The sequence below is a fragment of the Gorilla gorilla genome, chromosome 23 (assembly GCF_029281585.2).
Source record: "Gorilla gorilla gorilla isolate KB3781 chromosome 23, NHGRI_mGorGor1-v2.1_pri, whole genome shotgun sequence".
NCBI classification, from domain to species: Eukaryota; Metazoa; Chordata; class Mammalia; order Primates; family Hominidae; genus Gorilla; species Gorilla gorilla.
The window spans coordinates 41,675,872-41,702,342 of NC_086018.1; the positions used below are offsets into that span (position 1 = coordinate 41,675,872).

At 37.8% G+C, this 26,471-nt stretch overlaps 1 protein-coding gene across 13 annotated transcripts in view; it reads right to left on the bottom strand.

Annotated features, from left to right (window-relative positions):
• EFCAB6 (EF-hand calcium binding domain 6) overlaps positions 1-26,471 on the bottom strand; it is a 291,734-nt gene that overhangs the window by 156,598 nt on the left and 108,665 nt on the right. For all 13 annotated transcript variants that reach the window (XM_055374821.2, XM_019018760.4, XM_055374819.1 and 10 more), the window contains one exon: positions 3,338-3,448. In XM_055374821.2, coding sequence (XP_055230796.1) covers positions 3,338-3,448 — 111 coding nt within the window. The remainder of the gene's footprint in view (positions 1-3,337; positions 3,449-26,471) is intronic.

The window sequence follows — 26,471 nt, forward strand, 5'->3', positions numbered from 1 at the left end:
TCAAACAAGACCAATAAAGGGACCATGGACCAGTGCTGAGACCTCAGTGGCTGGGAAGCTGGGAGCCCTCCCTCCTGTGTGTGCAGCACATTGTAGCTGTCTCATCCACATAACTGAGGGCACAAATTCCCTATTTAGAACTGCAAGGACAGCAGCCTTCTCAGCCTCTCCCTTTCCGCTGACAATGACCATGATCCCCTACGTTGTCAGAGCCCCCTTTCCCTCTATGGCCTCTTTCGTCCCTGAGCTCGGGGCCCGTCAGTGTACACGTGTGCTCCTGAAGGCCAGGACTACCCCCTCTGGAGACCAAAACCAAGTTCATTGTGGACTTGGCTCAGAAAGGGAGACTGTCAGAATCTCATCACAATATACCACTGGGTGCTTCTCTTTTCTGATGTTCTACTAGACCATCCTACCTTTCCCATGAAACAATGAATGACAGTCAGTTTACCTGCAGAACCATTCTCAGATTTGTTTGGGAGTTTTTGTTGCTGCGTCTATACAGCCATCTTAGCTTCTTCTGTTTGTGCAGAAACAATAAGCCTACGCCTACCACCACTTTTCAGAAACATATGCTGGCTTCCTGAGTCTAAGTTCCTCACATGACTTGTTAGAACCTTCTTTTTCTATAGACCGCCAGCACTGGCATGAAGAGATGCTTTTTACAGCAGATTTTATCCACCGGGTACCCCTGACATAGGGGCTGGAGAGCTCTTTGCTGTGGGGACTCACTGCAGAGTGTTGAGCAGCATCCCTGGCCTCCACCCACTAGATCAGCGCAGGTTTGGATCTTAATCCTGAAAGATGCAATCCCAAATGCCATAATCCCAAATGTTGAACTCCCAAAAGATCAAAATCTCTAAATTCTAAAGCCCCTAATGCCTAAAATCGCAAAAAGCACAATCTCGAAAGATTAAAATCCCAAAGCCAAATTCTAGGCAAGGGATTTGTGTGTTTTCAGTTGTACACAGCATAGTTGCATCATGTTAGGTGGAACTACAACCTTGCTATTGTCGTTATTTGGAAATTAAGCTTGGTTTAAGGAGATGCCTCTGGATACCAAGTTGCCGAGAGTAGATTTGTGGACTTAATTTCAGGTGTCAACTTGACTGGATGAAGGCACACCTAGAAACCTGGTAAAGCACTGTGCTGGGTGTGCCTGCGAGGGCGTTTCTGGAGATTAGTGTGTGGGTCTGAGGGGGCAGGGAGGGTGCGGGGGGAAGATTTGCCCTCAGTGTTGGCGAGCACCATCCAATCAGCTGGGAGCCCAGAGAGAACACAGCTCTCTCTCAGAGCTGGGACATTTTCTGCCGCTGCCTTGGACATCGGAAATTTGACTCCACGAAAGTGCATTATCACAACGTTGCCTTAGTGTGTGAGCATTGTGTGTGTTGTGTACAAACACTGAAACTTGCTCAGTATATGAAGATATGTCATTTTTGTTCACTGCATTTGTAAAAGATAAAATTTCTCAAGATCTTAGCTCTTTGGGCAACTTACAGGCAGTGGTGACCCATCGCGGATTTTGATTGATCTTGCAAAAGACTTAGGTTATCTGTCACGGTATTCTGAATGACTGCAGTTATGAAACCGGCTGCATGCGATTACCCACCATAGTGATATGCATTTATATGTTTCACTTTTTGACCTATTTCTTTAGGAATATGGTTCATCTGCTCATATCTGTCACACCTATGTGATGGTCACTAGTATATCTGAGTGTTTATGCTTGAAAAATATGTGTCATTTTTGCCTATTTTTTGTGTAAAGTGGCCTCTGAAGTGTTCTATTGTGTTTTTATGTTTCTCAAATAAATCCCCTTTTACAATGTAAATAAATATTTTTAAAACAATTTTTTTTTTTTGAGATGAAGTTTCGCTCTTGTTGCCCAGGCTGGAATGCAATGGTGAGATCTCGGCTCACTGCAAACCTCTGCATCCCGGGTTCAAGCAATTCTCCTGCCTCAGCCTCCCGAGTAGCTGGGATTACAGGCATGCGCCACCATGCCTGGCTAATTTTGTATTTTAGTAGAGATGGGGTTTCTCCATGTTGGTCAGGCTGGTCTCGAACTCCTGACCTCAGGTGATCCACCCACCTCAGCCTCCCAACGTGCTGGGATTACAGGCGTGAGTCACCGTGCCAGCCTAAATAATTTTTAATTTTTTTTTCAGAATTATATTTTCATGATTTTGATCTTCTGAGGTTTCAACCTTAAGGATGATGGCGTTTGTGTCTTTGGGGGTTATGATCAGCTCCCATCAGTAGCTTCCCCACCCTCAGTGTGACAACCAAAAATGTCTGTGACATTGCCAGATATCTCCTGGGAGGAAAAATTGTCCCCATTTAAGAACCACTGTTTTAAAGTAAATAAAACTTTAAGTTTAATTCTGACAGCCTCTCTAGACAACGTGCTATTGGACAAGAAAATTATAAAGAAACAGAAGTAACTTCACATAAGGAATGAACTCAGAGGTTGCAGCTCTGGAGCAGAGAGGGAGCACTCTGATTACCTGCAAGGCTGTTAACAGGGGCAGTTCATTAAATATTCACAAATCCCCGAGACAGGGACAGGACCCACAAAATGGGAATTAACTCCATGGTATATTTTACTTTACAGTAGAGCACAGCACTTTCAATGAACGTGCCAAGATTATAAAGCCTGTTTTTTTCTTTAAGATTCATAGAGGGCAATGAATACAGGATATGCATCAACATAAAATACTTCTCAGAGCAGAAAGCTAAATTCTAAAATTTCATATTATTAAATTTTTTAAAAAACATTTTGGGGCCCCATCACAAGATATTTGGTATTGCAAATCTGAGGTTATAATAGATATTAAAACGAAAACAGAAATAATGATAGACAAATAATCTCCATGACCCATGATATCTGGGCCACTCAGTGACTGGAAAACAAATCAACATATATTGTTCCTTTCCATGTAACACCTAACAAATACACGTTTACCTACAATGTTACAAGGATATGCTTAGAGCTAGGGAGCAGTGCTTGCCGTGGCAGCCTGTGTGCCTGGAGCCTCTGTGGTCCATAGCTGTCTCCACCACACTCTGAGCAGGTGATGGAGTTCAGATTGTATCATCTTATGTTTCTCATCTAGAAATTGACATAACAATTATACCAACCTTATAGTTTAAGGCAGTTTTCAATAAGAAAAATTTGTAAACAGTAAATCACTATATACAAGTTGGCAATTATTCAATGGAGACTAATCGATCATTCAATAAACGCAGAAAAAGTAACACAGATATTCTCTGATATTTTACATATTATGATATGTGTAACTAAAATTTGTTCTTTTTTTTTTTGTTTACATACCTATTTCTTTTTGTCAGGGGATCTTTACTGCTAACTTGCAACCTCTGAGGCTCATGAAATGATGTTAGAAATTGCTTCCAATTGATTTTAGTGGTGGCTTTAAGTCCAAATCTGGATTTAAAGGTAACAACAAAAAACATTACTTTAAACATTTTTTCTATAACACTGCATGGATTAGGTACTTAATGTTGAATTGAAAATGGCAGCAATGCATTTATATGAAGTTTCAAATATAATATAAACAATCATTTAGTAAAATAGTACTACAAATTGATTTTTTAAAGCAAGGAAAAATCAAACTGATATCAGATCTGCAAGTCTCTATATTGTTAATGGTGGCATACACTGAAAGAAGAATCTAAGGGATTTGATTAAAATAATAATGTCCATAAAATAATTCTTTCAAATTCATCATGTGAAGAGCCTCTATGTTGTGGCAGGGAGGACAATGGCCCCCATGGGGTCCACCCTCTAATCCTGAGCCTCTGTGACTACGTTCTTGCCCCAGCAAAGAAACATGGTAGATGTGGTGGAGGGCGGATCTGGAGATGGAGCAACTCTCCTGGTTTATCCAAGTGGGCCCACTCTAATCCCATACATTCTTAAAATTGGAGAGCTTTTCCTAGCTGCAGCCATCAAAAGACATCAGGACAGAAGGGCAGAAGTGTGACGCTGGTGGCTTTGAAAGACAGAGGAAGGGGCTGTGAACCAACAAATGCAGGTGGCCTCTAGAAGCCTCTAGAAAAAGCAAATGAATTTGCCCCCAGATTCCCCAGAAGGAAAAAAGCCCTGCTGATTCCTTGATTCTAGCCCAGTGGACCCATGTTGGGCTTCTAACCTACCAAACATGAAGATAATACATGTGTTGTTATAAGCCACTAGGCTCGTGTACTTTGTTATGGCAGCAATAGAAAGTTAGTATAGATTTAAAGTCTTAGCAAGAATAATTGGAAAATTGTTCAAAAAACACATTTCCAAAGTGAATATGGTCCCATGACTCAGAGTCCAATAATTTCAGAGTTATAAGATGCCTGTGGGAGCAACCTGATGTGAGCATGGGTTTCAGAAAGACCAGAGTACCTGCTCCTGCACTTCCTACTGATGTGACCTCAGACTCGCTGCTCACTATGCTGATTCTGTATTCCTCTCATCTGTAACATGAGAATAATACCACCTACTAGGAGGGTTGTGATAAGGATTAGAGCTAATAGGTCAAAAAGCCTCGGCTGCAGGCTGGAAAACCAGCAAGCATTCTATCACATACACTGACCTGTGTCACAAACACCTTCTGTGACTTACACACTAAACCATACCTATCCTTCCCTAACAGGGTGGCAAAAAGTAGTTTGGGCTGAGTTCCTTAGATAATTGATGTGAGATCTCAAAGTGGGCATGAAACAGACTGCCCTGTTTTGATTGCTAAAAATTAATGGCTGACAGCGAACTGCTTAGACAAACAAATTCTTTATCTACATCTAGGGTATTAAAAAATTCAGATAATAGAGGATAAAAGAGTGAACTCTGGGAGAAAATCTTTTGGTATGCTTGAGTCCCAACCCCAGCACAAAAGAGAGCGTGAAGGATGCCTACTCCTCACCTGAAGCCTTGTTCCACTCAGGGAGCTTGATTCCTGTCACCTGCAATTGGGGGTGGGATGTATCAGTGCCTGACTCCCAGCTAGAAACCTTGCAGGTGAGAGATGAGCTGGCTAGCCATTGAGAACAAAAAATTTTGCGGGGGGGCGCAGGGCCGGGCGGTTGCGGGGGGCGTTGGTTGGATGGCTTGCTCTATCAGAGTCATCAGGAAAATAACTGTTGAGAGTTTCATGGGGATCAGACGTGGGCCACGTGAGGGAGAGTGGGCCACGTGAGGGAGAGTGGGCCACGTGAGGGAGAGCACGTGCATGCACACACACACAGCAGCATCTTCGTCTTTGCCCAAGAAAGCCACCTGGAGAAATGAACAGGCCTTAATAGAGAAGGCTTGCTTTCTCTCTTCCCAGATTCCCAGGGGCTGAGAAGGAAATAGGCAATCAGCGGGGCTAGAGATGCATCTGCCTTCATCAAATGTGAAATCCAAAACCCATCAACAGCGCTCATGAAAGCAAACACCTTTGAACGCTTGATCGGCCCCAAGAACACAGCTTCAAGCTCATGGCAGTGCCAGTCAAATGAGAACTTTCAGCCTCCCCTTTTGTTCCTCTCCTTCCTCTATGCATTTCAATTCCTAGAGGAGGCCGAAACTTAGTTTACAAAATGAGGAAAGAAGAGAAGTGCAAAGTGGGAAAGGGAGAAGCTGCCATCATGCCACCTCTACTCGTGCCTGTAACAGGCCCTAACAGGGAGGAAATGCAATTCATGTTTCAATCAAGCTTACATCTTTGATGGCTGTGTGAGACTGGCAGTTGCATGACTAAATTAAGTCTCTTTCTATGATCCAAGACAAACCTGGAAAAGCAAGATCTGCTCACGTTTTTATCCAGGGGCAAAAGAACTAATCCAACTGAGTAAATTTAAAGGGGCAGTGGGAAACAAAATTAAGTAGCTGTAAGATGACAGCCCATGAGTCTGCCCAGTTCAACTTAGGTTACATATCCACCCAGCCAGATATCCATCCATTCATACATCCACATATATACCAAGCTTCACTTAAATTATTGCAATAATCTCCTGATGGGTCTTCTTGTACCTACTCTTGCCTTCCTTCAATATATTTCCATACCTCTACCAGCCTGATCTTTTAAAAATGTAAATCCGGGCCGGGCGCGGTGGCTCACGCCTGTAATCCCAGCACTTTGGAAGGCGTAGGCAGGCGGATCACGAGGTCAGGAGATCGAGACCATCCTGGCTAATAGGGTGAAACCCCGTCTCTACTAAAAATACAAAAAAAAAAAAAAAAAAAAAATTAGCTGGGCATGGTGGCAGGTGCCTGTAATCCCAGCTACTCAGGAGGCTGAGGCAGGAGAATGGAGTGAACCCAGGAGGCGGAGCCTGCAGTGAGCCGAGATCATGCCACTGCACTCCAGCCTGGGCGACAGAGCAAGACTCCGTCTCAGAAATAAAAAAAAAAAAAAATGCAAATCCGACCAGATTACTCTCTTGCTTAAAATCTTTCCATGACTCCCCACTGCTCTTAGGATAAAAACGACACTCCTTCTGAAACGTACAAGCCTGCAATGGTGTGGCCCTGCTCACCTCCCTAGCCTTGCCCCATGGCATGCTCCCCGGGCTCTCTTAGCTCCAGCCACATTGGTCTCTCCGTTCTTCCAAAGAGCTGTACTCTTCCCTGCCCTCGGTCCCTTCTGCTTGTTGCTTCCTTTGCCAACTGCCATGTCGCCCATCATTACCTACTTCCCATACTTTCCTAGCTAATTCTACTCCTCTTTCAGGTCTCAATGCAATAACTGTTTCCTCAAGGAAGCCTTCCCTAATTTCCATAGCCAGTGCTGTTTTCCCTATTAGACTTTCATTACACTATGTATCCTTCCATTATAGCACTTATTATTTAAATATTATTATTATTACAGCATCTAATACTTCTATAGCATTTTTGCTATGATTATGATTATGGCAGCTAATACTTGATAAATGCCTCTTTCTACTTCTGCTGCTAGCACTGTGGACATGATCATGAGAAAGAGAGACGGAGACTGATTAATTGATTTTGTTAGGCACACATGGCCACGTCTAAACAAGTAGAACATGACTTTGGCTTCGTGTGCTACTATTCACTACTATTCACATTTTCATTTTTCTGACTCAAATTTGAGTCTTTCTTCACCAAAATTTGCCAATTACTTTGATATAGTTTGTCAATATTATATATGTTCATCTTAAATTTCAGCAAATTGAAAATTAACTTTTTATAATGGAAACTGTAGCTGCTATGAAAAATAAAATCAGCTTCTATATATTATGTTTAGGAAATCGCCTCGCTCTTTGGGGAAAATATCAAAGGAGATCTTCACTTAGTATTACATACTAAAATAAATTTAAAAGAGATTAAAAAGTTAAATGTAAAAACTATGACTACAAAAAAAGTAGAAAAAAATCTAGGCATGTGCTTATCTGGTACTTGAATAAGAATGAATTTTTAAGCAAAACTTAAGAAATCTTAAACTTACCTATTTAATTACATCAAAATATAAGATTTTTGTATACCATAAACAAAAACAAAATTTAAAAGCCAAACAACAGATTAATAAAATTATAAATATATACAATAAATTGTTAAAATTCTTAAAGCATAAAGTGCTTATACAAATTAATAAGAAAATACTAAAATTTGACTTCTTCCAATAATGGTAAAATAAGATCCTACTGGCCCAACCCTCCTCCAGATAATCACAATAAAATCTGGACATAATTATCAAGAGCAGCTATTTGAAAGTACTGTGACCAGAGCAGGCAAAGTCTTGTGGGTAATCCATGCTAAGAGGAGAACTGTGGGGATGTGGTATTTTCAATGCTTTCAGCCTCGGATGAGGCACTGCAGCATGAGGGGTGGCAGGAACATCAGTTAAAAAAAATAATAATAAGTAGCCTTTATGGCCTGGAAAACTAGAAGACTAATCCCAGCCAAAAGAGAGGAAGAAGAAATTCTGGAAGAGAAACAGCCAGAGAGGGATCCCCAAATTCTATCTAACTCACCAAAATTCTTACTGGCTCCTGAACCTCACCTGCTCAGAATATAGACTCAAAATAGCTTAGCTAAACACAAAAGATCTGAACTGAGATCAGAGCTGCCACCCAAGAAACAGAGTATGCAGTTTGAATCCAACAAGATAACTGACTACTAAAATAACAGAAAGAACATTCATTAGAAAAAAATAACTGAATTTAGAGTCTCCACAATTTAACATTCCAAATGTCCAGGATATATTACAAAAATATAGCACATAAGAACAACCAGAAAAAATTGAACTCATACTAAAGAGAAGTGAAAATCAACTGAGATAACCCAAATATTGGCATTAACATGCAGGATTTTAAAAGCAATGATTACAACTATCTTCAGTAAAATAAATAAAAATATTCCCACAATAAATCAAAGGATAGGACATCTCAGCAGAGAAACAGATACAATAAAAAGAACTAATGGAAATTCTAGAAAAGAAAAATACACTATCTGAAGTAAAAAATTTACTGAATAGACTTAACAAAAGAATAGAGAAGATAGAGAAAACAGTGAGTGAACTTAAATATAGACCAACTGAACCCAACCAATATGAAGACTACAGAATACACATATATTTATCAAATGAGTAGACTTAAAAACATGTTATATAATACTAGATGGTCTGACATACATGTACTTGGAGTCACAGAAGGAGAGGAGAGAGAATGGGACAGAAAAAAATATTTGAAGAAATAAAGGCCAAAATTTTCCCAAGTTTGATTAAAGATACACATTTACAGATTTAAGGTACACAACAAACATCAAGCATGATATACATGAAAAAGGCCTTGCCAAGGTACATCATAGCTACAAAGCTGAAAGTCAAATTCAAAGGGTAGGTCTCGAATGCAATAAGAGAAAAGTGACTCATTAGGTACAGGAAGATGCCAATTTAAGAGATGACATTTCATTCAAAACAACAGAAGTGGAAAGATGTGGAACAATGTCATAAAGTGCCAAAAGAAAGCAAAAAGTTACTCGAAGATTTTTCATCACAGAGAACTTCCTTTAAAAATGAAGGAGAAATAAAGATATTTCTAAATAAGAAAAAATTAAGAGAACCCATCATTAGCACACCTATATACCTCAGTAAAGTAAGTTCTTCAGACTGAAGGAAAATGCTAGCAGATGAAGACCTTGACTCCTCGGAAAGGAATGAAAACAGTGTCAGAAATGGTAAATTTCTGGAAAAAAAATACAAAAGACTTTCTTCTTCCTAATCTCTTTATAGATACTTAAAGGAAAAAATAATAACACTGTCTTATGAGATACGTAACATAGGTCAGTATCTAGTATTCATAGTAGTCCCACCTCATCCACAGTTCTGCTTTCCATGGTTTCAGCTACCCATAGTCAACCAAGGTCCAAAAATATTAAATGGAAAGTTCCAGAAATAAACAATTCATAAGTTTTAAATTGTACACCACTCTGAGTAGTGTGATGAAATCCCAGGGTTCTGCTCCATTTTGCCTGGGATGTGAATCATTCCTTTGTTTAGTGTGTCCACACTGTGTACGCTACACACCTGTTAGTCATTCAGTAACCATCCTGGTTGTCAGGTTAACTGTTGTAATACTGCAGTGTTTGTGTTCAGGCAACCCTTGTTTACTAATAATGGCCCCAAAGCAAAGAGTAATTATGCTGGCAATTTATATATGCCAAAGAAGCTGTAAAGTGCTTCCTTTAAGGGAAAAGGTGAAAGTTCTTGACCTAATAAGAAAGAAAAAAACCTTGTATGCAAAGACTAGTGATGCTGGCAATTTATATATGCCAAAGAAGCTGTAAAGTGCTTCCTTTAAGGGAAAAAGTGAAAGTTCTTGACCTAATAAGAAAGAAAAAAACTTGCATGCTGAGGTTGTATTTAACAGTAAGAATGAATCTTCCTTCCATAAAATTATGAAGAAATAAGAAATTCATGCTAATTTAGTGGTCACATCTCAAACTGCAAAAGTTATGACACAGTATGTGGTAAGTGCTTAGTTAAAAAGGCATTAAGGCCAGGCGCAGTGGCTCACACCTGTAATCGCTGCACTTTGGGAGGCCGAGGCGGGTGGATCATGAGGTCAGGAGATTGAGACCATCCTGGCTAACACGGTGAAACTCCGTCTCTACTAAAAAAATACAAAAAAAGTTAGCCAGACATGGTAGCGGGCACCTGTAGTCCCAGCTACTTGGGAGGCCGAGGCAGGAGAATGATGTGAACCTGGGAGACGGAGCTTGCAGTGAGCCAAGATTGCACCACTGCACTCCAGCCTGGGAGACAAAGTGAGACTCCGTCTCGAAAAAAAAAAAAAGGCATTAAGTTTATGGGTGGAAGACATGAACAGAAACATATTCCAGTTGACAGCAATCAGGTTTGATACTATCTGTGGCTTCAGTCATTCACTGGGGGTCTTGGAATATATTCCCCATGGATAAGGGGGGACTACTTTATAAAGGACATGGAGGACAGGATATAGGCCTATATGCTTGCAAAGGTTCTTCATTTTATGTGAAGTGGTACAATATTTACTGCATGTAGACTGGGATCAATTAAGGGTGTATATTACAATTCCCAGAGTGACCATTAAGAATTATGCAAAGAAGTATAGCTAAAAAGACTATAAGAAAATTAAAATGGAATTCTAAAAAATAAATAATCTAAAAAGAAGGCAAGAGAAAATGAACAAATAATCAAACAGAAATAAAACAAAACAAAAAAAACAGGGGTCAAGGGGATAAAAGGGAGGCTCAAACCCAAATATACCAATAATTACTTTAACTATTAAAGGAGTAAATATTTTATTAAAAGGTAGAGATTATCAGAATAGATTTCTTTATAAAACAAGATCCAAATTTATGCAGTCACAAGAGAGACACATTTAATGTAAAGACCCGGATAGGCTGAAAGTAAAAGGACACTACCTGGAGCCATGTGATCAAGGTCAACATCAACAGTGACAAGTCATGTTGACTCTATATACCTTCAATATGCTGTGATGAGAATGGCACTTTACCTGTATGGTCTTTCTCCCCAGAACACATTACTCCAGTCTAATCAGCCAAATCGCAACTGAGGAACATTCTTTAAAATATTTAACCAGTAATCATCAAAACTTGCAAGGTCATCAAAAAACAAGGAAATCTTAAGTAACTGTCATACTCAAGAGGACACTAAGGACATGTGATGATTACTAAGTGCTATGGGGCATCCTAGATGATATCCTGGAACAGAAAATAAAAATCATGGGAAAACTGAGGAAATATAAATCAATTACAGACTTTAATAATAGTGTATCAATATTAGTTCATTAATTGTGAAAAAGGTACCATACTAATGAAAGATAATAATAGGAAAACTGGGGCAGAGTATACTGAAATTCTCTGTACTGTCTTTACAATAGTTCTTTATATTTAAAACTGTCCTAAAATAGTTATTTTAAAAAAGAATAATGAAGAAATATTATAAATAGCATTATGCCAATACATTTGACAATTAAGATGAAATGGATAACTCAAATACTGGATCAACACACAGGATTTTAAAAGCAATGTTTATAACTATCCTCAATGAAATAAATAAAAATATGCCCAAAATAAATCGAAAGACAGGAAATCTCAGTAGAGAAAATGGATACAATAAAAAGAACTAAATGGAAATTCTAGAAGAGAAAAATACTATCTGAAATAAAAAATTTACTGAATAGGCTTAACAAAAGAATGGAGACGACAGAGAAAAGAGTGAGTGACTTAAATATTGATCAACTGAACCCAACCAATATGAAGAATACAGAATATACATATATTTATAAAATGAATAGACTTAAAAACATGTTATATAATACTAGATGGTCTGATACATATGTACTTGGAGTCACAGAAAGAGAGGAGAGAAAGAATGGGAAAAACATTTGTTGAAAAACACAAATTACCAAAATGACCCAAGAAGAAAGAGAAAACTCAAATAATTCTCTATTAACTTTCTCAAACTAATTTATGATTTAAAATATTCCCCCAAACTAACTCCAGGCCTAAATGGCTTCTCAGGTGAATTCTATCAAACATTTAAAGAATATAAATAACACCAGGCAGAAAGCAGAGTTCAGGAAGGAAACATTTCCCAACACATGTCCCAAGGTCACTGTTACTCTGATCCCAAACTCAGACAAAGATTTTACAAGAAAAGGCAATGTTAGACAAACATCACTCATTTAAAAAGATGAAAAAAATTCTTAACAAAATTTAACAAATAGATTCAGGTAACATATGAAAAGGATAATAATATATTATCACTAAGTGAGGTTTACTCCTAGGATGCAAGGTTGGCTTAACATTTGAAAATCAAGCAATGTAACTTACCATAGTAATAGAATAATGGAGAAAAACTACATGCTCATTAGGATAGACACAGAAAAACCACTTGACAGAATTCAACATACTTGATAAACACTTTCAGCAAACAAGTAATAGAAAATTCCTTAAACTAATAAAGGACATCAACAACAGCAACAACAAAAACAATCCATCGCTAATATCACACTCAATGGTGTAAAATGGAACGCTTTCTACCTAAGATCAGGAATAAAGCAGGAATGTCTAATATCACCATTTCTGTTCAACATTATACTTAACACTCTAGCCAGTCCTGGCCAGTAAAACTGCCTAGATAGTAAAATTGTCATAGCCAGTAAAATAAGGCTAGAAAACAAAATAAGAGGCATATGGATTGGGAAGAAAGATGCAAGCTTGCTTTTATTTTTAGGTGCCATGACTGTATTTACAAAAAATCTACAACAAAAGGACTAGAACTAATTAACCAGTGAAATTAATAAAGTCATGATATTCAAAGTCAATATACAAACATCAATTGTATGTCTGATTAATAGCCATAAATAGTTGGAAAATGAAATTTTTTAAAATTCCATGTACAGTTTCATCAAAAAATAAAAACACTTAGGAATAAATTTTAGATATTATATGCAAGATCCGAACATTGTAAACAATAAAACTTTGACTAGGAAAATTAAAGACAATTAAATAAGTAGAAAGTAGCATGTTTATAGAGTGGAAAACTTAATATTGTTAAAGTGGCAAATGGCAATACTTTTTAATGTATTTATAATCTAAATCCTAGCAGGCTTTCAAAAACATATACTGACAAACTGATTTTAACATGACTATATAGAAAGGCAAAGAACCTAGAATAGTCAAATGATTTTGAAATAGAAAAACAAGTTTGGAGGACTCATACAATCTAATTTCAAGACTTAACTCTTTAGCTACAGTAATCAAGAAACCACAGTACTGATGCGAGAATAGACCGACAGAGACTAAGGAATCCAGAAATATACTCACACTTATATGGTTAGTTAATTTTCAACAAAGGTGCAAAGTAATTCATTGGAGAAGGGGCTGCCTTTTCAACAAATGGTGCTGGAACAATTGGATATCTGTATGGAAACAGAATTAACCTTGACCCTTATCTCACACCATATACAAAAACTAGAAATGAATCCAAATGTAAAAGCTAAAATGACTAAACTTCTAGTGGAAAACACAGGATTAAATCTTTGTGATACTAGGTTAGGCAAAGATTTCTGAGAATAGACACCCCCAAAATATTACCCATAAAATTTTGTAAATGGACTGTCTCAAAATTAAAAATGTTTATATTTCAGAAGAAAGAGCTAAGAAAATGAAAGAGCAAGCCACAGTGAGGGAAAATATCTGAAAACATATATCTGATAAAATGCTTATACTCAGAGTATATAAAGAACTCTTACAAATCAGCAATAGGAAAATAACCTGATAAAAATGGAAAAATGATTTGTACCATTACTTAACAAAAGAATATATATGAATGGCCAATAATCACATAAAAAGAGGATCAATATCATCATCAGGAAAATGCAAATTTAAAACAGACTTAGATACCTCTACACACCTCTAGAATGGCTAAAATAAGACTGGCAATAGCAAGTGTTGGTGAGAATGTGCCACATCTGGAATTGTTACATACTGCTGGTGGAATTGCAAGATGGTAGTCACTTTGAAAAACAGTTACATAGTATCATAAATTTAAACATACACTCACCATGCAATCCACCAATTTTACTATTAGACATGTACTCACAAGAAATGAAAACATGTCCACACAAAGACTTGTATATGAATGGTCATAGCAGTATCTTCTATAATTACCCCAAACTGAAAACAACCCATGCATGTGTCTATCAACTGGTGAGTGTATAAACAAATTGTGATATATCAATACTAAGCAATATGACTCAGCAATGAAAATTAATGGGATGTTTAGATATGCAACAACATGGATCAATCTTTAAAACATGGTAAGTCAAAGTGGTCAAACACAAAAGACTACTACTGTATGACTCCATTTATGAGAACACTTAGAAAAGGTAAACCTATAGTGACAGTGACAGAAGCAAGTCAATGGTTGCCGGAGGTGGGGGTCACAGGAGGGGATTAATTACACAGGGCAAATGTAAAATTATAGGGCTATGAAGTGTTTTAAATCTTGACTGCAGTAGTGGTTACATAAACAATTGTGAAAGTCAATTAAACTATACACTTAAGAATGAATTTATAATTTATACCTCCATAAAGCTAGGACCAAAATTTTTAGACATAGAAAATGGACAAAGGACATAAACAATTGTTTACAGAGGAAGTACAGGAAACTTTCAAATGCAAAAAATATGCAACCTCAATATAAATCAAGGACATATAAATCAAAACACAATGAGAAGCTGTGCTTTCGCCTACCAAATCAGCAAGGGTGTTTAAATGGCAGTGTTCAATGCTGGCAAGAAGTACTCCTGTGAACTTCCAGCTTAAGAATAAATTAACACCTTTCTGAAGTGCATTTTAGCATTACCTAATGTAAACCTTAAAAATGTTCAAACCCTTTGACTTGAGAGTTAACAAAACATCATGGAGCCATTAAAAATTAATTTCAAAGGTTTCTTTAATGTCATGAAAAATGCTCCTGATATAATATTCTATGAGAAAACAATGTAATTTATACCTCATATGGTCTCAACTATGTTAAGTATGTATGTGACTGTGTGTACATACACGCACAAAAGAAATTCTGGAAGGAAATATATCAAAATATTAATAGTAGCTATCTCTGGCTATTACAATTATGGCAGTTCTTTTTTTTCCTTTATAGTTTCCTTTATTGTCCACTTTCCATGGTTTTTATAATCAGCATAAATAAACACAATTTTCAAAAATAAAAAATCAGCAGGTAATTTTGCTAAAAAACACATGAATAACCATCCTTAACCAAAGTCACAAAGATAACAGCTGATTATTTTGCTCCTAAAAGTGTCCCAGGGGCTCCTTTCATTGTCTCAGGCAGCAAGCAACTATCCCTCTGGATTCTGACATTGGGAACCAAGTATCATTCCCAGTCCATCTTTCCCATCCTATGAATCCAAGTAGAGACATTGTAGCATGTGACTTCACATACAGAGAAGGCAGAAGAAACATACAGACTTGTCACACTGTTCCCAAAGAGCCTCTAATCCATTTGACAGATGGATAGTGTCAGAAGAGGCAGCAAAGGGTGACAGAGGCAAAGGGACTGATCATATCGGTCATAGGGACCCATGGGAATTCATGGTCTTTTGCCCAGGTCATAGACCCAGAGCCCCTTAACTGAGGGGGAATCTGGATATCTTTGAAGAACACCGTGCAATACAGCCATAGGTACATGCTGAGTCAGCTTCCCCAGAAAACTGCTGCTTGTTCATGGGCTTTCAGGGTGGCAGAAATGGAGACAGTGTGTTGGTTTGAAAACAGGAACTTCCTGTCACTAAAGCTGAGCTGGCACTGCTCTGCCAAGTATCCAACCTGTCAACAGCAGAGGCCAACGCTGAGCCCTCAGCCCAGTCCCTTTCTCTGGGTGGACTTTGCAGACAGCTGGTAAAGATTACACTGGATCCCTGCCATCATGGAGGGGGCAAGAGTAAAATTCAAGATTTGTGGGGATTTGTGTACATACACATCCCAGATTCAAATCGGGCTTCCTTGTCTGAAATGCTTCTGCCCATTACTGTCATTTGTGGAGCCCCGGGATACTGTATCCATCACCAAGATATCCCACACAATATAGCCTTTATCCAAGGAGCTCATTTGTTGAGTGAAGAAGGTGTGGCAATGGTCTCAGACCCACAAAATTCAATAGTCTTACGACATACCCCATATCACCCAGCATAGGTGACATCATAGAATGGTTGAATACTTTGCTGATGACTCAATTACAGAGTTGGCTAAGAGGAAATGTCCTGTGAAGTTAGGGTGCTGTGCTTCAGGATGCATTATATGCCTTAACCCAGCTGTGGTGGCCCAATAAAGAGAACCCCAAGGACTGAGTTCCCCAAGAAAAGGTGGGTAACTCACCAGGTGAACGATGCTGCCCAGCAAAGATGCTGACAGAGAAAGGGAGACATAGAATGGGAAGTGGAGGAAGGGCGTTTGCAATTATCACTCTAGACCTCATGACCAGCTACAATTATGTGAGTTTTAGCAGCTCAATTGTATGTGGTTTCTCTTTTCCTATTCCCTCCATTGCCTTATACAAAAAGTACTGGTTAAAAGAACATTTTAGATTCTGGGTAGAGGCATAACAGGATTGACATCTCCCTGGAATAATATGGCAGCTGGCAGGACTTTGAGCAGCTCCTCTTTTGAGAACACAAGGTTTTCACCCCTAAAAGGATGCTGAGGCTCGGAGGGATTGACCGCACTGGATATTCTTTGTCTGTTCATCTAGATCCACTTTCTGCTCTTATCAACTCTGCATGACACGCAGGTGGGTTGCTTTAACTGGACTCTCAGGCTCCTGGCTTTCGGTTGGTTTTGGCCAGTGTGAGGCACCAGCAGAAGGTTGGAAGGTGAGAGGAGAAAGAAGTGAACTATTTATTCCCTCAGTTCCTGCCCTGCTGGGCAGCAGCTTGGCAATAGTCATGTTCTTCTCCCTAAGACCTCATCCCCTGAGGGCAACCCTGTCCTCGTTCATTTCAGTAACTGCTCCCTTTGTTGCCCCCTCAGGCCTAGGAGGGATCCTGGCTTCCTGCTGTTCGTATCCCTGAGATGCTTCCTCAACTACTGGCCTTACTTGAACCTGCCTTCGCTTGGGTAAAAGATCCTTTAATAAACTCACATCAATCACTCTTTTTAGTGTGCCATCTGTTTTCTGCCTGGACTCTGACCAATGTAATGTTCAAGTTAAGAAGACCATGATAAGGATACAGAATGATTCCATCACCCCCAAGACCTCCCCATGGTTCTCCTTGGGAGTCACACCCTCGCCTAACCCATAGCCCTGTTAACCACTGATATTTTCTCCTTTTCCAAAATGTCATATAAATAGAAGAGATCCTAAACACGTGGGTTACCAAGGTTTCAATAATAACTGAAAATATATCCCAGAGTTTTGCTTCTACACTTCATATAATTTAGACTAAATGGCTTATTTTTTCTGTTTGTATAGCTTCTGCCACGCTACTATTGTTACCAGCGTGAATGGGAACATTCTTAACAGGAGAATGTGAGTGAAGACCTGCTCACATGATGGAAGGATGATGTATGATCTCCGGTGAATATGCAAGTTACAAGTTATAGCATTCATTTATTTCATCATCTCAACTCTTCCTTAAACCTCATCATATTTAAACACAGGTTTTATTTTTAACAGATTTATTTTATATGAAAAGCTAGGCAACATTGAAAAGCACACCATGTTAGTCAAAGGTTCAAGTTAGCAGTTCAATTAAAGTCTACCCTTTTATTAAGAAAATACTACACACATGCACATACACACACACGGAAAACAGCTTTTAAAGTCTAAAATATTATTTCGATCTAGATTTTTACGTCTTATTACCAAGCTGTTAGGGTTTAAAATTTAAGCCCTAGATATCGTATATTTTAGAAATATCAAGCTCAAAAAGATATCTGTTTTTTGTACTATCCATTCTTAAATTGGATGGTAAGAATAGGCACTCTCAAATCATTTTGTTAGGCATAAGATTTTAGATTTTATTTTACTTCCTTCTTTACTCTTTCTTGAATTATTTGCTTTTAGGAAAAAAAACCCATAGCGTATATTTAAATTGTACTTCTTAAGTTAAAATGCAGTAAGCCTGACTTTTTCTCTTGGTGTACAGTTGTATGAGTTTAACACATGCGTAGATTCATGCAGATTCCCACACTCGGGAGACAGAATGACAGAACAGTCCCCTCGTGCTGCACCTGTGGAGACTCACCTTCCCTCACTTCCAACCCTGGCAAATCACTGGCCTTTTATCCATTCTTATTGTTTTGCCTTTTCCGGAATGTCTTGCAAATAGAATCCTACTGTAGCAACCTTGAGACTGGTTTCTTTCACTTAGCACAATGTCTTTGATGAGATTCATCCATGTTGTGCATATCAACATGGCTTATTCCTTTTTATTGATGAGAAATATTTCATTGCATAGCTTTACCAGTTTGTTTATTAATTCATCCGCTGAGTTACATTTGAGTTTTTTCCAGTTTCAAGTGCTCATGAAGAGAGTTACTATAAATATTTGTGCATGGGTTTTTAAATGAACTCTTAAATATTTTTTAAAATACAAAACATATGAAATTTAATAAAAGATAAATAAAAGAGTCTATCTCAATAAAAGATAGCCTCATCCTGGTAAATCAACAAAATATGAAACCTAAATCTGGAGATGAATGAATGTTTTTTGTGATCCTCTGAGTGCAAAGGTAGATTTGCTGTCTTCTGGTAATACCAGGTTTTCTGACTCCACCACTTTCTCTCTGGGGCTTGAGAGGGTGGCAAAAGAAAGAGAAACACAGTGCTACCCAGTGGGCCAGGGCAACCCCCAGTACCACTCACTGCACAGCACTATTCCCCTCCTCTAATTCATTGTTCTTAGTCCAATATTTCATGGTAGAATTCAGCAGATTCTTCCTTCTTAGGAGATGACATTATTAGTCATAAGTCCTCAACAATCACCATCTAGACTCAAGAAATAGGTTAAAAACAAATAACTCTGAAAGTATGAGGAACTCAATGCTCTCTGTAAAAATATAAAAGAAAACAAAAAGGCAACTGGATGGACCATTGTAGACAGGGCATTGTATAGAAATGCCCATATACAACAGAAATTTAGATTGATGAAACAGAATAAAAAATACAAATTGGACCAAATTATTGATAAGAATTTAATATATGGCAAAACAGACACTAAAAACTATGGGGGAAATAACATATTATTTAATAAATGATGGTGGGAAAATAGATTATCTATTTGGAAAAATTTTTTTTAATTTGGATACCTGCCTTATATTAGGATAAAGAGTTTTGTTTTAAACAATAAAAAAAAAAAAGCAGAGTCACAGATTTCTCATCAAGCCTGGGTAAGAATGATGAATTTACAGATCTTAAGCAATAAAAGACATTCAGAAGAAGATGCATGTATTTGATTATGTTAAAATGTAAACTTCAAAACAGTGAGGTATCATATAATAAAAGGGAAATAATAGGCTAAGAAAAATAGCTGCAGTACTTATGACAGAAAAGGGTTACCTTTTAGTAATTATCTAATTATTTTAAAATATTAAACAAAGAGGTGACAAAATTAACTTAACCAATGGGGGGGATGTGAAGAGAAGAGGAGACCCAGTCAGTGCCCAGGTACATGGGAAGGTCCAGCCTCACACACTACGAGAAATAGAAATTAAAACAATCACAAGGCACTACTTTACACCTCATGAGTTATCAATATTTTAAAACAATGTTAATATTCAATGCTGGGAAGAATATGAAAGTAGAACACTCACACAATGTTGATGGCAATGTGAATCACTACTCTTTTGAGAGAACAATTTGGCAGTCCTTATAAAAAATAATAAAAGGGAGAGGTGAAGTCAGCAAGATGACAGAATTGTCGGTCCCAGGCTCCACTACTCCCTCACAGAAAGTTCAACTAGCAACCATTCACAGACAGGAACATCTTGGTGGAAATGCCCCAAACTGGAAATAGGCCTGAATCACCTGTGTGATTCACAGAACAAAATAAAAACCACATAAAAAGGGTAGAAGAAATGGTCTCATTTTAACCGCATTCCCCTAAGTCGATAAAGTACCACACAGAAAGTGTTTCCCCAGGAACAACAGTTTCTACAGATGGAAAAGAGAGCTGGAGGTGGACGCCCAGCTTCCTGGCATTCCAAGATGCTTCCCAGGAAGCCCATTCCCATCTCACCTCAAAGGCAACACAGGGAAATGGCATGGCTAGACCATCTGGAGTCAGGTAGAAACAAAGCAAGGAGACAAAGCGGGAGCTCTGTGTACCTGCCAACAGTGGTGCCCAATCAGAGGTACCATCTAACTGCATAACACACCTGCAAAGCTGAGCTGATAACTCCCAGAAATAAAAAGAAGTTCCACTTGGCCTGAATTTATAGATGGCTAGCCTTCAAAAACAGCCTTAGACCCTACCCTGGGGCTTTTAGACCCTATCCAAGCAGGAAAATTACCACCACATTGAATTTCAGCAAAGAGCAGAGGCTATAGATATGCCATACCCAGTAGTTTAAACAATGTTCAGCCCAGCCTCAAAGCCCACCCCAAGGACCCACATAGGCAGGAAGGCAAACGTGAACTGTGCATTTCTACTAGAGTAAAGTGTCAGCTCCCATCCATCCCTACCAGCAATTCCATCTAACCTTGGGACCCCTCCTGCAACCCTGTCCAACTGTTGAACTGAAATAGCAGTACCACATGGCCAGGAAATCTACTCTGTGGCCCAGCCCAATATAAGCCAACTGTAATGTCCATCCAGCAGCTCAGCCTGATTACTGAGCCCAGCTTGGCTGCCCCACCTGAACTCAGAGCTAACACAGTAGCCCAGCCATCTAGAACACCCAAAAGCAAGCTCTGCCTGCCCATGGTCATTACCAGCTGTCCCATACAGAATAACAAGCTAGACTGAATAATGAATATCTATTTCTGCCAAAGAACACCTGTAAAAGCCAGAAAAGGTGGTTGTCTTTTCAAATGCATGGATACCAACACGATGACAGAAGGATAACAGACTCAAAAAATCATGACACTTCCAAAATAAACTAACAAAGCTCCAACAATGGACCCTAAAGAAAGGAAGATGTATTAAATGATAGACAAGGAATTCAGAACAATCCTCTTAAAATTCAGTGAGCTACAAGAATAGATAGACTAAAAAATAAAATAAAATTTGGAAAGCAATACATGAAAAAAATTAAAGGTTTGACAAAGAAATAGAAACAATTTTTTTAAAACCTAAATAGAAATCCTAGAGATGAAGAATACAATAACTGAACTGAAAAAAAAATGCAACCAAAAGCTTCAACAGCATGCTCATTCAAGCTGAAGAAGGAATCAATGAGCTTGAAGATAAAACATTTGAGATGATCCAATCAGAGGAACAAAAGGAAAAAAAGAATAAAAATGGATGAAGAAAACCTATGGGAATTATGGGACACCATCAAGGGACCTAATATACACATAATAGAAATTCAAGAAGCAGAAGAAAAAAGGCCTAGAAAGCATATTTAAAGAAATAATGACTGAAAACTTCCCTAATTTGGGAAAAGATACCAGTATCCCCAAGTTACAGGAAGCACAGAGGTCTCTAATCAAATTCAACCCAAAGAGGAGGTCGCCAAGACAACATAATAATCAAACTATCAAAAATCAAATACAAAGAAAAAATCCTGAGAGTAGCAAGAGATAAAAAAACATATCACATACAAAGAGGTCCCAACATGACTATCAGCAGATTTCTCCACAGAAACAGGAGAGAGTGGGATGATATATTCAAAGGGCTAATGGGGAAAAAAACCCTGACAACCAAGAATACTTCACCCAGAAAAACTGTTTTTCAGAGATGATTGAGAAATAAAAACTCTCCCAGACATACAAAAGCTAAGGGAATTCATCACTACTAGGCCTGCCTCACAGGAATTGCTTAAGAGAGTTCTTTAAGTTGAAACAAAAGGCTGCTAATTATTAACATAAAAGTTACAAAAACACAAAACTCAATGGTATAAATATTACGCAGTCATGTTTAGAATACTCTAGGACTGAAATGGTGATGTGTAAAGTGATTGTATCTTCAGTACAAATGTTAAAAGGAATTTAAAAGACAGAACTATTAATAACAACTATAATTAGAATAAATTGTCAAGAAATATATAAGATTATGTAAATTTTGACATCAAAAACATTAAATGAGGGGGATAAAAGTGTAGATGTGCTGTATGCAATCAAAGTTAAGTTGTTATCAGCATAAAGTGGACTATGTAAGTATAAAATTTCTACGCAAGCCTCATGGTAACAACAAAACAAAAATCTATAGTAGATGCACAAAACAAAAATAGAAAGCATACCATTACAGAAAACCATTAAACCACAAAGGAAGATACCAAGAGAAGAAGAAAGAAAGAAAGTGCCTACAAAACAACCAGAAAACAATTAACAAAATGGTAGTAATAAGTTCTTCCCTATCAATAATTACTATGGATGTAAATGGATTAAATTCTCCAATAAAAAAGACATAGAGTGACCAACTCTATGCTGCCCACAGGAGACTTGCCTCACTTTTAAGGACATACATAGACTGAAAGTAAAGGGATGAAAAAAGATATTCCATGCAAATGGAAACCAAAAGAGAAAGGATAGCTATGCTTATATCGGACAAAATAGATTTTAAGTCAAAAATTGTAAAAAGAAACAAAGGACATTATATAATGATAAAAGGGTCACTTCATCAAGATGATTCAACAATTATAAATTTATATGCACCTAACATAAGAGCACCTAAATATATAAAGCAAATATTAAAGGATCTGAAGGGAAGGACAGATTGCAATATAATAATAGTAGGGGATTTCAATACCCCACTTTCAATAATGGACAGATCATCCAGATAAAAAATTAATAAGGAAACATTGGACTTGAACAACACTTTAGACCAAGGGGATCTAATAAATATATAGAACATTCTATCTCACAGCAACAGAATATACATTCATCTCAAGCGCAAATGGAACATTCTCCAAATAGATCAGATAATAGGCCACAAGACAAGTCTTAGCACATTTAAGAAGACTGAAATCATACCACGTACCTTTTCTGACCACAGTGATATAAAACTAGAAACCAATAATGGGGAATTTTGAAAGAAAAATCACAAATACACGGAAATTAAACAATATGCTCCTGAACAATCAATAGATAATAAATAACAACAAACAATAAAGAAATTAAAGTGGAAAATTTAAAATATCTTAAGACAAACGAAAGTGGAAGCACAATATACTAAAATATGTGGGATGCAACAAAAGCAATTCTAAGAGGAAAGTTTATACCAATAAATGCCTACACCAAACAAGAAGATCCCAAATAAACAACTGAAACTTATGCCTCAAGGAAATAGAAAAAAAGAGCAAACTAATCCAGTGTCAGCAGAAGGAAAGAAATAATAAAGATCAAAGCAGAAATAAGATACATAGAGACTAGGAAAACAAAAGATCAATGAAGATAAGGGTTGGCTTTTTGAAAAGATAAACAAAATAAACAAATATTTACCTAGACTAAGATAAAAGGAAATGAAAGAGGAGATATTGTAATTGATACCACAGAAATACAAAGGATCGTGAGACTATTATGAACAATTATATGCCAAAAAATTGAATAACCTAGAATAAATGAATATAATCTAGACATATACAACCTTCCAAGACTGAATCACAAAGAAACAGAAAATATTTTTTAACTGCCAACTAGGCTCCAGGAACACTGGCTTCTGCCAGGCCCCAGAACATACCACGTGGGGCAGTCCTTGGAGCCAGGGGCCTACTCCTGGGAGGCTCCTCCCACAGTTCTTCCTGTGGCTGCTTCTCCTGCCTCTCACCTTTTCATAGAAGCCTTTCCAGAAAACTGAATCAGAAGTAGTTCCTCTTTGTTATTCTCCATTGTAGTCCCCTGCTGATTCTTTCCAGAGCACAAATCACATTGCATATTCTAGCTCATTATTCATAGGTTTGCTTTGTGTTGGTCTCCCCCACCAGCAGGCACAGTTCTTTGAGGGCAGCAATCATGTCTTTCTTATTCTCCAATGAGTCTTTGGTATTCAGCACAGTGCCTGGTATATAATAAGTGCTCAAGAATTATTTATTGACTGACTGGGCAAACATATGCAAAATTATAAAGAACTTAAAGGCCCAGATGGCAGACAAACAGTTAAATATTCTGATGTATAAAGTGCACAAACAATTGATCATGATCCAATCAAACGCAGCTCTTTTAAAAGTGCTGTTTGCTTTCTCTGGATGGAATGCCTTTTTCCAATGTGTCCATGTCAGAAACTCCTATTTAGCCCTCAAAGGTTCATCTCAGTTGTTTACTATAAAAGGCATTGCTAACTTCCCAGCCAGCACGAACACATTAAAGGAGGCCTTTGGCAACACTGGACCTCCTTCCAGCCTGTGGAATAAGTAAATAAGTAAAAAGACTGGAATAAATCTATCAACAAAATGATTTTAAATTCAGAGCTGAAGTGGAAACCAAGAAAGGGAAATCCATAGGTATTAGGAGCAAGGAAAGACCCATGTCAAGGACAGTAAGAACATGAGCTGCTGCAACAAGAGCCCAGGGCTTTATCAAGCCCAGACAGAGCTGTATGTGCTAATAGCAACCCTGAAATCTAGTGTAGGCTCAAAGGGAACAGGGTTTTAATGCACATTTGGGGTTAGAAGACTTGGGATTGTGCAAGACTGGGAGTAGATTTGGCACAGCAGTGAACCAAAATCGATCCTAGAAAAATAGCCAAAATGCAGCCAAGAGATAAAGACATGAAAAATATAAAAGACAGTTTAAGAGACATGAAGAATGAAATGGGAAGACCCAATATTTATGTAATGTAATAGGAGTTCCAGAAGAAAAGACCACTGAGAATGGGGTGGAGACAATATTCAAAGAATCATAGCTGGGAACGTTCAAAAACTGAAAAATACGAATTCTCAGATTGCAATAGCAGGAGTGTGGGAAGGTTAAATAGACATCTATACCAAGATACATGGTAGGGAAACTGTAAAGTAACAAAAAGAAACAAAATCTTAAAAAAGAAATCACCTATAAAGGAATGACAGACAAAGAGCAGAACCTCACAGCAACAGCAGAGGCCAGAAGACCGTGAAGAGTACCTTCGTGGTACTAAAAGGAGATAATTCTCAGACAAGAATTCTGTTCCCTGCTACATTTTCATTAAAGAGTAGGGCAAAATGAAGATATTTTTGAAAACAAAAACTGAACTAAACACTCACAGGACCTTGCTAAACGGACTACCAAAAGATATACCTCAGGAAATTGACTCCAGAAGAAAGGAGAGAGGTTTCTGAGGCAGTAATGAGCAAACAAACTGGTAATCATGGGAAAACCTAAACAGGCATGAGTCATAAAAACAACAGTGATGAATGCAGGTCCCATCAAAACAAGGCAGAAGCAAAGCCCAAGTCAATGACAAAACGGAAGGTGAAGGCACTTTTTCATTCAAGACAGTAGAAATACTGATTTTTAGACTTTATAAGTTTAGAACACGTGAAAGTTTTAAGGAAAACCACTATAAGAATAGAAATAAGATATTTAAGTCTTAAAACAGTGGAAGGGAAAAAAAAGAGTGATAAAGAAAACTTAAAAAAGAAAGAAAGAAAGAAAGAAAGTTGGCCAGGCACAGTGGCTCACGCCTGTAATCCCAGTGCTTTGGGAGGCTGAGGTGGGCAGATCACCTGAGGTCAGGAGTTTGAGACCAGCCTGGCCAACATGGCGAAACCCTATCTCTACTGAAAATCAAAAATTAGCTGGGCATGGTGGCACATGCCTGTAATCCCAGCTACTGGAGAAGCTGAGGCAGGAGAATTGCTTGAACACGGGAGGGAAAGGCTGCGGTGAGCTGAGATCACGCTCCACCTGGGTGACAGAGTGAGACTCTGTCTCAAAAAAAAAGGAAAACTTAGCCAATACCAAACAAGAAAGATGAGGAATAAAGAAAAAAAGAAGAAAGAGCAGAAGAAATAATAATACAAAATAAGAGGTGGGGGAAGAATCCAAACATATTAATCACAATAAATGAAAACAGACTAAACTTGACAGTGAAAAAAGCAAAGATGTTACTTTTGGAATTTTAAAACATATAGATATATGCTATTTAATAAGAAATACCTAAAATATCACAATAAAAGAGTAAAAAGTTGGAAAAAGACATACCTGACAAATACTAATTAAAACTGTTATATTTCAATAGTAGATAAGATAGACCACAAAAGGCATTCATAGGGATAAAAGGGCTATGATATAATAGTAAAGGGAACAGCTGACCAGGAACATATGACAAATCTGTACTTCCAGATATGT